Source organism: Clinocottus analis, unplaced genomic scaffold, assembly GCF_023055335.1.
Source record: "Clinocottus analis isolate CAN_PGR_092001 unplaced genomic scaffold, fCliAna1.0.p SCAF_20, whole genome shotgun sequence".
Classification (NCBI taxonomy): Eukaryota; Metazoa; Chordata; class Actinopteri; order Perciformes; family Cottidae; genus Clinocottus; species Clinocottus analis.
In genome coordinates, this window is record NW_027175932.1 from 2,676,910 (window position 1) to 2,693,360 (window position 16,451).

The 16,451-nt window shown below is 42.5% G+C and overlaps 1 protein-coding gene across 2 annotated transcripts in view; it reads right to left on the reverse strand.

Moving 5' to 3' along the window:
- Nucleotides 1-16,451, reverse strand: part of LOC137791248 (ankyrin repeat and BTB/POZ domain-containing protein 3-A) — a 122,105-nt gene that overhangs the window by 32,145 nt on the left and 73,509 nt on the right. For both annotated transcript variants that reach the window (XM_068585975.1, XM_068585974.1), the window contains exon 2: nucleotides 5,528-5,677. In XM_068585975.1, the coding sequence (XP_068442076.1) occupies nucleotides 5,528-5,677 (150 nt within the window). The remainder of the gene's footprint in view (nucleotides 1-5,527; nucleotides 5,678-16,451) is intronic.

The window sequence follows — 16,451 nt, forward strand, 5'->3', positions numbered from 1 at the left end:
TGAGTCCAGCTCTGAAACAGCTGCTGGTGTCTCGTGTGAAGTCAGAAGACTTGTCTGGAGCGCCTCTTCCATACGCAGTGAGATAAATACGCCACGGGGAAAAGTTTAGTTTAGTTTTGTTGCCTAAACGTGCTCGAGCGGGCAACCTGATTGCTCATATTGCTGGACATCCAGAGGAAACTGTTTCTTAAGACATCATACGCAGCGGTACGAGAGCACATGTCCAGAAAAAAAGGCTGAATTTAATGGAAAAGTCCCACGACTCTGCTGTCTTTTTTTAAAATATTTATTGTTTATAATATGTATATGTTATGGAAGCCCATTTCAGCCACAAAAAAAACATTAGGACCAAAAAAAAAAAAAAATTAATTAGGACCAAAAAAAAAAATTAGGACCAAAAATAATAATAATAATAATTTGGACCAAAAAATTTTTTTTATTGTCCTCATTTTTTTGGGTGAGGGTCCTACTTTTTTTTTTTTTTTTTGGTCCCAATTTTTTTTAAATTTATTGTTTTTGGTCCTAATTTTACTTATTTTTTTGGTCCTAATTTTATTTATTTTTGGTCCTAATTTTTTTTGGTGTGTGTGGCGGAAATGGGCTTCCATAATATGTGCAATGAAAGCCAGATTCCATCTATGTGTGAACACGTGGCTCATAAAGCTGATGCTGGAACTGGATTACAGGAGTTTGAAACCACTGACAATGAGTCAAGAATGCCGAACACAAACAGAATAAAACTTGTGCGTTGGTTTCATGAACAGAATAAAAGTTGTGCGTTGGTTTCATGAACAGAATAAAAGTTGTGCGTTGGTTTCATGAACACGGGCCTCTCCCGCTCTCCATTACAGACGTTTATTTGCTCTCTCTGACAGATGAACGGCCTTCCTCTGTCACACCTGGCCACAACGTGTCGGCTCAGCGCCTATAAATCCCACCCACACACACACACACACACACACACACACACACACACACACACACACACACACACACACACACACTGAGAGGCAGCAGGGAGTAGAAAGTTATCCGCTCAAGACATCTGCCGTCTTTAAAGACGTGAAAAACAAAAGGGCAGAGAGACGATGGTGACCCTCAAAAAGGCGTTTTCCTCCACCTCTGGAGAATGAAACGACGCATCCAGAGAGTCACGCCGCTCTCTAACAGCCTCTTCCATAACCGTTCATTACCAAACAACTCGGGGGTGAAATTGGCCTGAACTCCGCGTGGCCGCTCCACCTCCAAGCCATCTTGTTTATGGGTCGGATGTCGAGCCATTAGCTTACAAATGATTTCAATTCAAAGGGTTTAAACGTGGCGAGCCGCTTCTTAAACGCTTCACACGTGGCGACGCACCTGCTCCCTGCGCTCCCATTGGTCGGTTGGACTCACACACACGTATTACTGTATTTTTTCGGCAGGAAGCAGATCTCAGAGACGCCCAACTTGAGACGGCGTGCATTAGAGTCGACGCACTTTTTTTTACGGTTTTACTTTGATTTACTCGCTCAACCCGCTGTAAAGCAACGTCCTCCTGCTGCACAGCTCCAGTATCAAGACCAGAGATAAAAACGTAGAGACGCTCGTGCCATTAAAATATTCTTTATTACGATGCACTTACAGCATTAAGCTTTACGAGCAGCGCTGAGTGCCGGCAGGATTTCACCAAGCTTTAGGCGCACTTTTACATTTTTTTCTCCATTTTTCTTGTGTTCAGTAAACATGTAAATGCAATATTTATCTATAATAAAGGTTAACATCAACGTAAACTCAGCTTGATTGAAAGCAGAGTGAATGCGTTAATCATATTGCATGACATCTGCATTATTTATGAGATGTTCATTCAGGAAAATCATGACAACCACTGTCATAATAATGCGTTATCCGCTGGAGTTATGATTATATAAAAGCAGAAGAGCGTTCACAAGCTTTCAGAACTTAAATGTCTGCTCTTTAGAAATTGATTCATCCACAAAATGAATCCAAAAAAGAAAAGAAAACATATATTTCGAGGTTCAAATGGAGCATCTGGTGAAGCTGAAAAGAAAAACAGGAACAATAAGTAAAAGTAATGGCAGCGGTGAGCGTCTTCAAAAGGTCAGACTGAGTTGTGTTATTTCTAAACTTCTCTTTTCTTTCACTTTCATGTTGTGTTCATTATAGTTTCAGCGTTAAGAGGACGACGCTTCTCTCCATAAAACACCCACGACATCGAGGTGAGATGTAACAACCACGAGGATGAATGTCTAGTGGAATTAAATTAACGTATCTATGGATCTTGTTTTATATTTATATCATGTTTGTGAACTGAAAACCTTCTGTATCCGTCCTCTTCCTGCCTGCTTTGATCTGGTAGCTGTGCAGAGAGGGAAACCCTGAATAAATATAACATATACAACTTTAATGCCCCCCAAAATCACACCTATCATCTCCTATTTTATGCATCTTCTCCGAAAACATGAGGTTATGCTCCATTTTTGTATTAATGCCATGAAAAGAAAAACAATATGTCCGTCTCTCAATGCTTTCTGACTACCACTGCGTCCTACTTAAAGACTATATATCTTATATAAATATATATATATATATCTTACAGAGTATCTAAAAATCAGACGGCCACTGTGTTGATTTGGGACTATTTCTGCTGCAGTGATCATCTGAAGCAGCAGAATAATCTGTGTGATTGGTGTAAAACCTTTCCTTTCAACGCATCAAATCAGAGAAGCAGATCAAGCTGCAGGAGATGAGAAGAAGAAACGTCTCCTGTTGCAGCTGCTGCTGATGAACAAGAAGCCAGCGTTCCGGCTGATCTTCTCCTTCAAGTTTCCTGCAAACAGCAGATGGTGGAATATATTCAGAGTGGCACTCGATGTCGATCAGTGTGCCCACGTCACGCGACACGAGGAGCAAACCATCAACCAAATCCACTGAAACGACTGCGAGCAGCCGGCGGCGACGGCCTTTAAATCCTCTGGCAGCTTCGACGGGCTCGACCCCTCCGGAGGTGAGGAGGTCCAGCTGAGGCGCCGGGAGTCAAGCACACGGCGCGTTAATTAAACAGGGATGGAAACAGCAGCCCGCGTGCTGCTTTTTCTCGGCCTTTCCGGTCCGAGGACGCGACCAGAACGACCCTCAGACGGACGCTAACGACGCTAACGACGCTAACGACGCTAACGAGAGGCCTCGACCTCCCCCGTACGCGTCCGTCCAATCAGCAGACAGATAAAAGTGTGCGGCGAGCTCAGGAGTCTAAAAGAGGGCGAGTTCAAGTGGTGGTAAAATGGTAAAACATCCATTTTGGAGCTGGTGGACGTAGCTTAGCAGTTAGCCATCGCGCCATGAGCGGCGCCGACTGGGTAAAGACAAAGTTTATGAGCTGAAGCGAGCGAGCTTTTCAATGATCCTTCAGGATGAAACTCCAGACGGAGAGCGTGACAATAACCTTTGAACTTTGTGTTATGGTAACTGCAAAGGAATACAACTATTTGTGCGAGTAAAAACTGACTTTGGGCCCATGTAGGCGTTGAAACGATGAAGGCTCTTGCAAAAGACAGGACGTAAACCACCATCCTGAAGTTTTAACCTCTCGGGAGCTGGTGGAGACCAAAACATGAGTGAATATTGGACCTCCACCCATCAGATGAATAAATACAACTGTAAATGGATGCTAATGTGTTAGCTAGGCGCGTAAATCGGCAATAAGTTGCATTTAATTGCCGGTTTAAAGAGGATATCCTACAGAGAGAGAAGTTTCTGTACGCGTGGTTCTTCTTCTTCCTCCTCGGGGGCGATCAAGTCTCACTGCTAACTAACCAGCTCTTATTGTATTTATCCCCCAAAACACTGCGACTATAAACGCATCCCGACGCTCCACAAACTGCTCGCGGGCTCGATTCGCGAATTGCGTCACAGCGACAAGAGAAGACTGCAAATTGTTACTTTAAATCGACGGCGCGTGGAGAAGTGCTGCTTTGTAATGCGCCGCAGAGGGGATGAGAGAGAGAGAGAGAGAGAGAGAGAGAGAGAGAGAGAGAGAGAGAGAGAGAGAGAGAGAGAGAGAGAGAGAGAGAGAGAGAGAAAAACATCCATCCGGAGCAAATGTGCACAGGCACGAAGTCTGCAGCGCTGATGTCTGGAGGGGACGCGACGGCGAGCTAATGTGCGACTGTGGAGAGGGATGAGGATGCAGGGGTGGAGGTGGAGGTGGAGGTGGTGGAGGGGGTGTCAGAGTTAAAAAGGTGGAGACCTTCCTTTCAAGTGGAGGTTAAAAAGCCTCCGAGGAGTCGACCTCAGACTGAAAGGTCGCCGGGTGTGACTCATAAACAGGTGTTAGAACAGCTGTGACAGAGCGGCTCCTGGCCGAGGGGGCGGAGGAGGAGAGGTGGAGGAGGAGAGGTGGAGGAGGAGAGGTGGAGCGGTTCGGCGGACTCAGACCACCTGGACGGCGAGGGAGCGCTCCACTTCCACTGATGGGAATATGATCCTAACTATGATCAGATGTATTGTGCATATCTGCTTTTATACTGGATAAAAACTGTGGAAGCAATTTTGTCTCCAGACCTTTTTTCCCTGTTTGAGTCGTGGAGAAACCCCAAATTAATTCCAATATTTGTGTTTATTGTATGTATTTGTTCAGCAAAGGCTGAGGAAAAAAATGTATACCTGCAAAAAAAATCACTTTTAAAAGATATGTTGATCATAACTATGAACATCCAGCATGATATGAGCCAGATTCCCCCAAAAATGCCTCCTGGAGCGTCAGTAAGACACATTTTTGGAAAGATTAGGACCTAAAGAATCAGGATATGCAACAAAAATCACAATAACACAAAGTCTTGGCCTGTTAGGAAGGAGTTTCAGTCCAAAAACTGTAAAAAATGACATATTTTATGCCAAAAGATTGTCTGAATGGGGCATGCTGGGTATTAAAATGGGAGCAGAAGGATTCTCCAAAAGGTCAAAATGCAGTTTTTTTTCTGCAGGCTAACCCGGAAGTTAGCATCACAATGCTAATGCTCAGTTATGTTGTGGAGCAAGACATGAAGTCTCTGTGAACGTTACTCACAACATTATTTCATCCAACACAACAAAATACAACATTCCCTCTGAGAGGAGCAACTGTATGTGCAAAAAACGCTGACTCATTTCTGGGTTTGAGGACTTATTCCTGCAGCACTCTATTATCCAACACTCCCACGACACAGAGCCCGTCGCCAACATCGCCAGCGTGTGTGTGTGTGTGTGTGTGTGTGTGTGGCCCAACCTGCCACTGGCCTTAACAGCAATTCAATAGTGTTTTTCCTTTTCATCTGGATGGAGATGTACAAAAATACTCCCATACTAGAGATACTAGAGGTCAAGTCACCTTGAGTTCAGCATGTTTCACCACAAATATCTTTTTAACGCCACAACGGGGAAACCTCAAAACATCAAAACCTTTTTTTTTGACACCTCTGACTCCTCTAAAAACCATTTGACATCGTGCAAACCGCCGGTGAAGCGCGTACTCATGTGGTGTACTCACTCAGCTCGGCGATGCTTCCCACCCGGGTGGCGAGCAGCGACTGCTCCAGCGTGCGCAGCTCGGCCTGCGTGTACGCCTGAGCCTCGCCGCCTCTCCCCAAGCGCTGCTGGTCGCGGTGCAGGTTCAAACTCTCCGGCAGGCTGAGCACACCTGCAGGGGAAAACACATGTAGACAACTTGTGAGGCCTGAATGTATGAAGGTTTGTGTCTTTATTATGCGTGAAAATGTCTTGATTGTAAGTAAATTATCTGACTACAAATCCCAAATCTTTCAATTCAAAAATCTTTGATCTAAAAAAAAAAATTGCTTGAAAAAAAATAAATACTCTCTCTCTTCAAAAAAAAGTTTCAAAAAAACCTCTCCAAAAAAAAAAACGCTCCAAAAAAAAACTCTTAAAAAAAAAATACTCTAAAAAAAAAAAAATTCCCAAAAAAAAACCCTCAAAAAAAATACTGTCAAAAAAAAAATACTCTAAAAAAAATACTCTTAAAAAAAAAAATCTCCAAAAAAAAACTTAAAAAAAAAATACTGTCAAAAAAAAAAAATCTCCCAAAAAAAAAAAACCTCAAAAAAAAAATCTCCCAAAAAAAATACTCTCTCCAAAAAAGAAATCTCAAAAAAACAACTGCTCTCTCAAAAAAAAGGTGTTTGAGTTTTGACGTGGTGGGCGGGGCATGTGCTGAATAGAAACTCCTCCTTCATTCAGCAGCAAACGCCCCGCGTTTTTTTTTCAATTTTTTTTTCAAGATTTGAGATTTGCAGTTTGATAACTTACTTACAAACAAGACATTTGTTCGCGTAATAAAGACACAAATCTACCTTCATACAACGCTGTCACAGACTGTGAAGAAGCAAATCAGCACTTTCAGTCGCACGCTAATAACAGTCGCACAGAAAAGCGCACAAACGTTTGTCTAAGTGATGAAGCGACGCACCGCGCCGCTTCGTGGGGAAACATCTCGCCGGCACCGTGAATGAACACTCTGGAAACCCGACGTCCTCGTGAATGAGACGCTGATTCATGTTTGTCTCTCGCGCACAAAGCGTTTCCCTCTTCGCCGCCACAATTACGCGACTCAAAGTGCATAATTACGACGGAGTCGCTTATCATGTTTGAAATAAATTGTCCCTGCAGTGATTTTTTTTTGGGTGTCTCTCATGGCTTTTTGTAGTTTCATAGCTTGAACTCTAATTGAGGTAATTAAGGCGCAAAACACATTTATTACGATGACGAGGCTGTAAATTCAAAGCCTGACCTTGAGCGTAAACAGTTGGTGTTTCCTTTGTGATGACAGGGTGTGTGTGTGTGTGTTTGTGTGTGTGTTCATGCACACGAGGTGCAGCAGATAATGCTGGCTGGAGAGGATTCATCCATCGAGGTGGTGTTACTGCAGCCGGGCTTTGTGTAGCGGCACAGAATGGCTGCTGACAGACAGTGTGTGTGTGTTTTGTGCTGCAGGAGAATGGGAACGCAACACCCTGCCGAGCGCTAATCCTAATGACGCGGCGCAGAGGGACGCGCCGTTTCTCAACAAACAGTAATTACAACATGGAGGCGCTCAGTCAATTTGCCTCTGTGTGTGTGTGTGTGTGTGTGTGTGTGTGTGTGTGTGTGTGATGCCAGAGCAGAGACAAAAAAAGACAAAAAAAATGAGTCTGAGAGTTCCCTCAACAGCTGCAGATTCCTCCCGTCATGTCTCTTCCCCCACAGAGCCCAGCCCAAGAATTTCAGTATTCCCTCCACTCCCTCTTCCTCCCACAGCCTCCGATGATGATGATGATGATGACAATAGCTTTTTAACCGCTTTAACCGAGCAGCTGGTGTCAGGGAGCGACTCGAGCCGCATTCCACTGCAACACAAACGGATGCTTTTGGTCCGCGACGGCGGAGCGTTTCTATATTTAGAGAAGGACTTCCTGTGGCTTTAAACGTGGGGTCGTGACCTCCAGATGGTCTTGAGGAAAAAGATGAATCCCGATTGAGGAGCAGGAAGCATCTGGATGTAAAGACGACGTTTTATAGACATTTGAAGCGATCATATTTTGAAGTAGCTGGACGCTGAAATAAAGCAAATCACATGCTCTTAAAATGGTTATCTGTTATCAAGAATACAAATGATCATTCACCCACGAACTGCCCAGTTAGTCGACCTTAACTTTGACCTTTTGGTGTGCGAAAACTCTCCCGCGGCTATTTTAAGTCCCAGCATGCCCCATTCAGACAATTTTTTGGCATAAAATACGTAATTTTTCCCATTTTTGAACCGCACGACACAGTTTTTTGACTGAAACTCCTTCCTAACAGAACAAGACTTTGTTTTATGGTGATTTTTGTTGCAGATTCTGATTCTTTAGGTCCTAATCTTTCCAAAAAAGGTGTCTTATTGACGCTCCAGGAGGCATTTTTGGGGGAATCAGGCTCACATCATGCTGGATGTTCATAGTTATGATCAAAATATCTTTTAAAAGTGATTCTTTTACAATATACATTTTTTTTGCTGAACAAGTATCTTTTGACCTTCATATCATGAGCATTAAAGTAAAAAGCGACATAAAGAAAGTCTCCATGAGTTTACAAAGCTGACTTGGGACTCGTCCCGAGTCCCGAGTCAGCAACCGAGAGGTCTTTATATATGAAGTTTGAGAAACAGCAAAGTAAACAACACATCACTGTTGCTGCGCTGCGGCAAAAGAAGCTCAGCACTGCAAACGTCGAGGGAAGGAGAAGTCCAGACAAAAAGTCCAGTAAAAACTCTGAAAGAAGACTTCAGAGTGTCTGATGGCAGACGGGGAAAAAAGCAGGGATTCCTCCATCCTCGGGTAAAAAAAAGCTTTTTTTCAGTCTCTCTATCTCCTCTAATCACCAAAACCATATTGCTTTTCACGGTTACCTCTGCTGGAGATTCACTCACTCGTGTGTGTGTCTGTGTGTGTGTGTGTGAGGGGAAAACAAGTTTGAATAATGCACAGCGCTTTCCGTAATCAAGGCCTCCATCTTGTCCGTCACCCCGACTTCATCCCCCTCCTTCAGTGAGTTCCCCCCCGCTGCCCCAACTATTCTTTTAATATCATTCTGGGAGCCCTTTGCTGAATTATTCATCCCGTCAGATCAAGACACATAAACAACTCGGCGGCTCTCTCTTTGCCCACCTCCCACTCGCTCTGCGTGTTATCTCTCACCAGCACTCGGCTTCTCTGGATGAAGAGAAAGAAAGAAAGAAAGAAAAGTATGAATATTTGATCCTAGGTGCTGTTTGTGTAATAAACATCAGAGGTGAGAAAGAAGCCCGTCTGGCTGCTCGGAGACTCTGGGAAGAAGAAGATGGAGGGATGAGGGAAGGAGGGATGGAGCGATGCTGACACAATGATTTGAAATCGACAAGCAACAGCCGTGTTTTATAAGCTCGTATTTCTGAGTCACTTCGAGCGCTTCTTCGCGTGACCTCCGAGGTAATTGAAGGAGAGCTCGGCGGTTTATGTTCGCGCACTTGAGAAACGGCCTAATCCCAGATAAACCGATTCGACCTGCATCTTCCCTCGTCTTCGCCGGCGGAGACGGAGACGGAGACGGAGACTGGGTCACCGGGACAGGACCGCTTTAAAAGCTTTAAAGAGAGAGAGAGAGAGAGAGAAAGAGAGAGAGAGAGAGAGAGAGAGAGAGAGAGAGAGAGAGAGAGGGGAGAGGACAGAGAGATGAATTTGTAGTTTGTAACTAAATTATCTCCAAATCTTTGCTCTCAACTAAAAAAAACGCTCAAAAAAAAAACGCTCAAAAAAAAAAAAAGCTCTAAAAAAAAAGGCTCTTAAAACTAAAACGTTCTATCAAAAAAAAAATCTCTTAAATTTTTAAAAAAAGAATTAAATAAATATACGCTCTCAAAAAAAACGCTTTAAAAAAATCCTCTCAAAACTAAAGTTTTCTCAAAAAAAAAGAAAAAAAAAAAGACACGAATCTCCCTCCATAAAGAACAAAATAATTAATATAGATTTCACAGCTGGAGACTGTGGAACAAAGACGCTCTGCTTTGATTTTATCCACTTTTTTTTGAAGCGCTAATGAAGCGACTTCTGAGTTTTTCTGATGTTTACTAAGCCTGATGAGCTGGAACTTGTTTGAGGAAGAGGAAGAAACAGAAATGTGTTTCTCTCTTCCTCTCTGGGTTGTTGTTTCTCAGCTTTTAAGGATGTCCAGGGTCCAGCTCGGGTCACGAGTCTCTCTCTGAAACACGGCTCGGTTCACTCGTACAAATGTGCACAAATCAACTACAAGGAAGTCTCGACCTGCTCGTCTGACCGGCTACAAACGAAGCTGCAGAGACTTTAATTAAAGCTTTACGGAGCCAAAAGTAGCATTTTCCTCCCGCGTTCGGTCTTTATGCTAAGCTAAGCTAAGCTAAGCAACCCACTTTGTGCTCGGGCTTTAGAAACAGTTTGTAAATCAATTGTGTTGATTCCGTTGCATGATTTTTGCCTGTCTTAAGCTACATTTATCTGTTTTTAAACGATGAGATGCTTTTATTTTGAAGGTGGCTCGCGGAGTTGAAAAGGAAGTTGTGCGAAAGCGAAGATAAATACGTCAATTTTGAATACAAATTAAAGAAATAACGGTATTAACACTCCCGTGAAGAGGCACAATGTTACTTCAAGTTGGAATAAAGGTAATAATTGTAATACCTGTGTATGTTTTAAGGTAATTAGTGTTGGCGTGTATGCTAGCAATGCTAACGCGGCATAAGCTAACCTAATTGTTGTATTTTGTGCCTTTGCACACAGCGTTTACGTTGGTTTTGCTATCTATGATACATTAGACATCATCAGTCAAGTGCAGCAGCGTCTCTGGGAGGACGCACACGTCTGACTTTTCTTTTAACGGCTTCTAAACAGCCGATGAAACCCACGCAGCACCTGCCGCGCAGCAGCTGACACCTTTGCCCTTTTTTTCCGAGAGAGAAACCGCTGACATCTCAAAAACAACCTGAGCCGCCGTGAGAGTTCAGTGGACCGGACTCGTCTCTTCCAACAAATCATTACTCTGTGTTTACTGAACCGGTGGAGACGGATGTGAGGGCCGAACACGAGCGCAGGACCTGCAGGACCTGCAGGACCTGCAGGACCTGCAGAACCTGCAGAACCTCGGGAGGCTTTCCAGGAACTCCAGAAAACAGCCATGTGTTCAGCCTCGTGATGGAAACCGCCACAAGAGAGGGGTTTTTCAAAAAAAAAAAATAGATCCGATGTGACGGGGAAGAGCGATCCGTGCGGCCCCAGAAATGAAAACAATCAGCGACACATGTCTGAGTCCCTAAAAGCCTGACAGCACTTCAAGCTAATCATTTCCACATCCGACACATGCACGGACAGATGTGGAGGTCGAAGAGGCACCAGAGAGGCTTTTATTCCCAAATGCAGAAGCAGCGCACGCAGGTGACAGGACAACAGGACTGCTGTTTAATGGGACACCTCCACACTTTCTGTTCCCGCTATTTGTTGCCTGAAACGAGGTTAAACACATTTATATACTTGTGGAAAAAGAAGAGTCTTGTGAGGCTTCGTCTGCAGCTCTGCTGCTGACGTCACTGACGTCTTCTACCAATTCATGAAGGTTATTTTGGGACCTTTTTTAAGGTGCTTTTATTGGATCGTGCAGCCTCGGAGAGGGATGGGGAGGAGGAAGGAGCTGCAGCAGCAGAGCCACAAGTTGGATTTTAATTTTACGTTTGAGGAGGCTCACACAAAGATGCAGCTTTTTATGACTTGAAATAAAGAAGAGGCTCAGATTGAACGGACTTCTTGGATCATAATTGAATCGTGAGGCGCTAGTGAAGACTTACACCTCCGCTATACACGCGTGTGTGTGTGTGTGTGTGTGCTTAATTAATAGCTCGTTATTCAGACTTTTCCTTGCCTTCTGCGGGAGAAAAGAACCATTTAAAAAGGAAAAAGGCTTTTCAGAAGAGCCGGGATTGTCTGGACCGCTGGATATTCAGCCGTGGACATAATGGGATTCGTGATCAATGGCTTTCCTTTTCATGATAGATAGACCCAACTCCTCCCCACACACACACACTCACACACACACACACACACACACACACACACACACACACTCACACACACACACACACTCAAGAGCAAAGAAAGCTCAATTCCTTAATGCGCGACCTTTGAACAATCTCCTCAAGAATAATCACTTGAAGCAAAAGGACCGTAACCAGCACCGCTTTGCGATGACTGCGTTGACATCCGGTGAGCCTTCGAGCCGCCGAGCCTCCTCTGACCTTGACGACTCAAGGTCAACGAAGGTCACTTTGACTCGGCGTGAACCGTCGGCGTCCCGCATGGCTCGGATACCCTCATGTTCCTGCAGGAATGCCCGATCGATTTTTTTTCTTCTTCTTCTGTCGTGAAAAAAGTCTCTCTCTCTCTCGCTCTCTCTCTCTCTCTCTCTCTCTGCTTGTCAGCGAGAGAGAGAGAAAAACTCTGCCTGGAATATTAACAGGTAGTTGCCATGGCAACAGGCGACCGCTGCCTAACAGCGCCGTGATTGCACGAGCTGGAAAAGAGCAGCAATTTTCATTTTTCTGTGTTTTCTGCATTTTTTTTTTTGTTTTACTGTCACATCCACACGGATGACCAGCCGCCCCAACAAGAAGAAGAAGAAGGAGGAGGAGGAGGAAGAGGAGGAGGAAGAGGGGTGATGATGCAGTTGGGTAATTGCTGCATCCAGTGTACCAGAGAGACATTTATTCTCTCATCAATAATGAATGAATGTACTCGGGGACGAGAGGACGAACGAGAGGGGCCAAAAAATGATTTAGCGGCCCCGACGCCCAACTGGCAGCGCTGCAAATGTCAGCCGCAGAGCCGTGACCTGCGAGGAGCGCGGACACGAGCGGACAAAGAGGAAGGAAAACGAGCTCCTGCAGAAGCAACGCAGGCTCTAATGAGTTGTACATGTTTAAATGAGCGGGCTGCGAGGCTCCCGAGGAGACCGGCAGCTCCTCGGTGATGTCGGCAGCGAGCAGCTCGGCCCTGCAGGATCAGGCGTCGCCATGCGGGACTCTGATTATCTCTCAATGCACAGAACCATAAGTCCCAAAAGGTTTCTTCTTCTTCTTTTTGCTAATCCTGCGCACACAAGATCCATATGTTCCGTGCCTGAGTTGTTATATCTTGTGGGAACAAGATAGAGTTAATTTACCATAAATGAATACACTTCCCCACCACACAAATACACACAGTACAATGTCACACAAAGAAAACAGATCATCAGCGGGTTTAGAATCTACTGCTTTAGATGAAAGGCTCACAAAATGCAAAGAAAATGCAAAAAATCCCCCAAATTAGCCCAAGCTGTCAGGACATAGATTACAACGACGACGACGCCACAGAAGGAAGTAATTAAGAAGTAAATTAAACACGTACACTCATATTAAAGTGAGATGTTTTTTATCACGAGCAAACACAGTCCTTCAAAATAAAATGTTTAATAAGAGCTCAGATGATTATTCTGAGCAGCAGCTCATGGCTGAGATGAAGATGCTGATGATGATTTCATTCATTTTATGGAGCAAAAGAAAGTCAGACTCCTCAGCCTCGACCTGAAGGACCTGAAGGACCTGAAAGACTTGAAGGACCTGAAAGACCTGAAGGACCTGAAGGACTTGAAGGACCTGAAAGACCTGAAGGACCTGAAAGACCTGAAGGACCTGAAGGACTCGAAAGACCTGAAAGACCTGAAGGACATGAAGATTTATTTTTAGTCGTCATTCTTCTCACTGAACCATTGTTGTTTGTCTCTTATTGTTATTTACATTTAATTTATTTCTATATATTTGTGGTCTTGTTTCTTGTTTCCTTATTTTTTTTAATTAAAGAAATAATATAATATATTATTATTTTAATATATTTTTCTTTTATATATATACATATATATATTATACATATATTTTTCCTTTTTAAAAAAATATATAATTTTTTATTAAAAAAAATAACATATATATATATATATATATATATATATATATATATATATATATATATAAAGAGATAAAAAATAGATATATTTTTCAGTTTTTTTTTTCTTTCTTCGGTCTTTTGACTTCATGACTATGATTTGCTGATATGCATATATTTTGTATATTTTGTGCATGGATGTTTTTTCTCTCTCAGGGTTTAAAAAAAGAACAAACTGAATCTTTCTCTAACACAGTTTCAAACCTGCGTGAGCATCTCGCTGCGGCGCCGTCTGACTGACACGGTGACTTCATGTCTCCTTGATGATGTTGATGATGGGAAATGAAGGCAAGCCATAAAAGCTGCTCATGCGTAACTTACGCCCCGACGAGGTGAAATATTTATAGAAGAAGTCTCAAACTAAATAACTAGAAACAGAACTTGTGTGGACGAGGTGATAAATCGTGCCCACGAGATAAAAAATGTAATCTTCCTCCGCTTCAGGGCCGTGAATCTGGAGCCTGAAATAACGAAATTAGTCAAATGACATAATGACATAAAAAGACACATTTCTGGCTACGAGAGTCTAGTGATCAGGGTGCGACGCAGGCGAAGGAGGGCAAGGAGACGAAGCTCTAAAACGCTTCATAAGACGAGGAGATAGCAGATCAGGTCAGGTACAGAACCTCTGAATTGATGTATCCAAAATTGTCCTTTGTCATTCATAATTCCAGCCTTCAGTGTCGCTTGTATGCGACATCGCTGCAGTAATCGTCCCCGAGAAGCACCTACTTCATCGTAATATCAGTGATAACGGCTCAGTTTGGTGTTCTGGCGTTTCTTCCTGCAGACGCACGATGCACAAGGTGCGAGGGAGAAGCACCACGGTCATGTTCCTCCCAGCGTCAGAGACATCCTCGCACCTGAAAGGGTCTTTCTGTCGTTATGAGACGGAGCTCAGTGAAGAGGTGGAGGTGGATCTGCTGCCTCCTGCGTGTCTCACTCAGACTGCACACGCGTGTACGTTGAAGCGCTACGACAGTTCAAGCCCTGAATTGAAGTGTCTCTCTGCTCGGGTCCCATCAAATCAGATCCATGTGAACGGTGCAAGTTCCCTGGCACGCGGCGATGGGGTAACCTCCACAGAGGCAGTGCCAAAAAACGGTTTTTGTGTGCTTTTTTTTTTAATGTTTTCTTTGTAATGTTTTTTTGTGTGCAATAAAAAAAATAAAAAAATTTCAGATTTAAAAAAAAAAAAAAACAATAAATGTTTTTTTGTGTTTTTTATCATTTAAAAAATAAATAAATAAATAAAATAAATAAAATAAAATAAAGTAAATGAATGAATCAAATGAAGTTAAAGAGATTAATATAAATTTAAATATTTAAAAAACATTTTTTATTTATTTTGCAATCAAGCCTTAATTAGGCCTAATTCATTCTATTCCCGTCATGATGGATGATATATTGTCCCAGAAATAATAGAGATAAACAATATTGTTGTCATTTTAATACCATTTTGCGACAATCTTGTAGCATAATAATGCAACTACACCCTTTCAAGGAGCAACCAACGTCCATTTTTTTAAAGAATATCTTAACCTGGAATATAAATTTACTAAATAAATATAAATATTGCGTCCAACCTGCTGGCTTTAAATGCAATCACCTTGAGGGGAAAGCGCCAAAATCAGAGTTTAGATGTTTAGAACAAGTCTTTTACATTCACGTAATAACTGAACTGCTCAAACGCGTTGCATCAACATCTCAGGATGTGACTTAGAAATACAAGTAGGAGTCTAATTGGACGCTATCACATATTCTAAAATGGAGTCAGTACAGAGAATGAAGTCTATTTTGATCGTTATTTTATGCAAAAAGCACTTTAGCCTCACGAGGCTTCAGAGTTTTAATCCTGTTCATTTAGTTGCTTCTCACTGAATGAACATTTCTCATTTAACATTCATATCATTCACTGTTTTCTCCCACATTCACGTGAAAAAATAACCGTCTCCTTCAGTGAAACATCAGCCAACAACATGAACCCTCGCAGCCGCATAAATATATCAAAACAAATAACTGTATCCGTCCGTGTCCTTCAGAAAGATGTGTATGTGTTGGCTTGGAGGTTTTTTACAGCGTACGTTCATCACCGAACATTTAAAAACTTTGATTTTCTTCCTCTGATTCTCGACATGTTTGCAGCTGCAGTGTTTTCCTCTCCGCCCGAGTCCTTGAACTAACGTGGAAATAAAATGTATGAAACCCTGAAGCTTCCCTGGAAAGTCTACAACTGCAGAGAAAATCAGTTTCAAACTAATAAAACACAATACAGTGTGATATTACTAAGAAATATCACAATGCTGAACTATCCTGTGTGAAATGTTTGACGCTACAAAGTCAAATACTTGCCTTGAAAACATGAAAACTCACTATAAAATGCTGTAAAGTCAAATTTCAGATGATAAGTCCCCTCTCATACTGTCATTTGATTTGATAAAAGGAGCTTTAACTTAAATGAAATATGCATTATCAGCTGTTTAGCCAGAAAAGCCCATTTCATAATGTCATATTATTATGGATATTACATTTTATTTGACTGAATCTGGAACTAAAGCTGAAGTAAAAATGAATATTTTCCTCTGATATGTAGTAATTTAGAAGTATAATGTAGCAGCAAATGCAAATACTACCCACAGATTGCACTTAACTTACTTCACTTCACTTTCCACCACTGCATTTTCCCATAATGCATCATGATTTTAGTCAGTGGTGCTCAGAGAGAGAAAAGAAAAAGCTTCTTTTGACAGCAGGGAAACATTCTCGTCTATCTAACCATGAGCTGGGATCCGTAGATAGTTCAAGTCCTAACAATGCAAAATACTCAAATAAAAGTACAATATTATCAGACAATTGTTCTTAAACTATCAACGTTAAAGCGCTAATCTCACAGAACCCCAAATATGA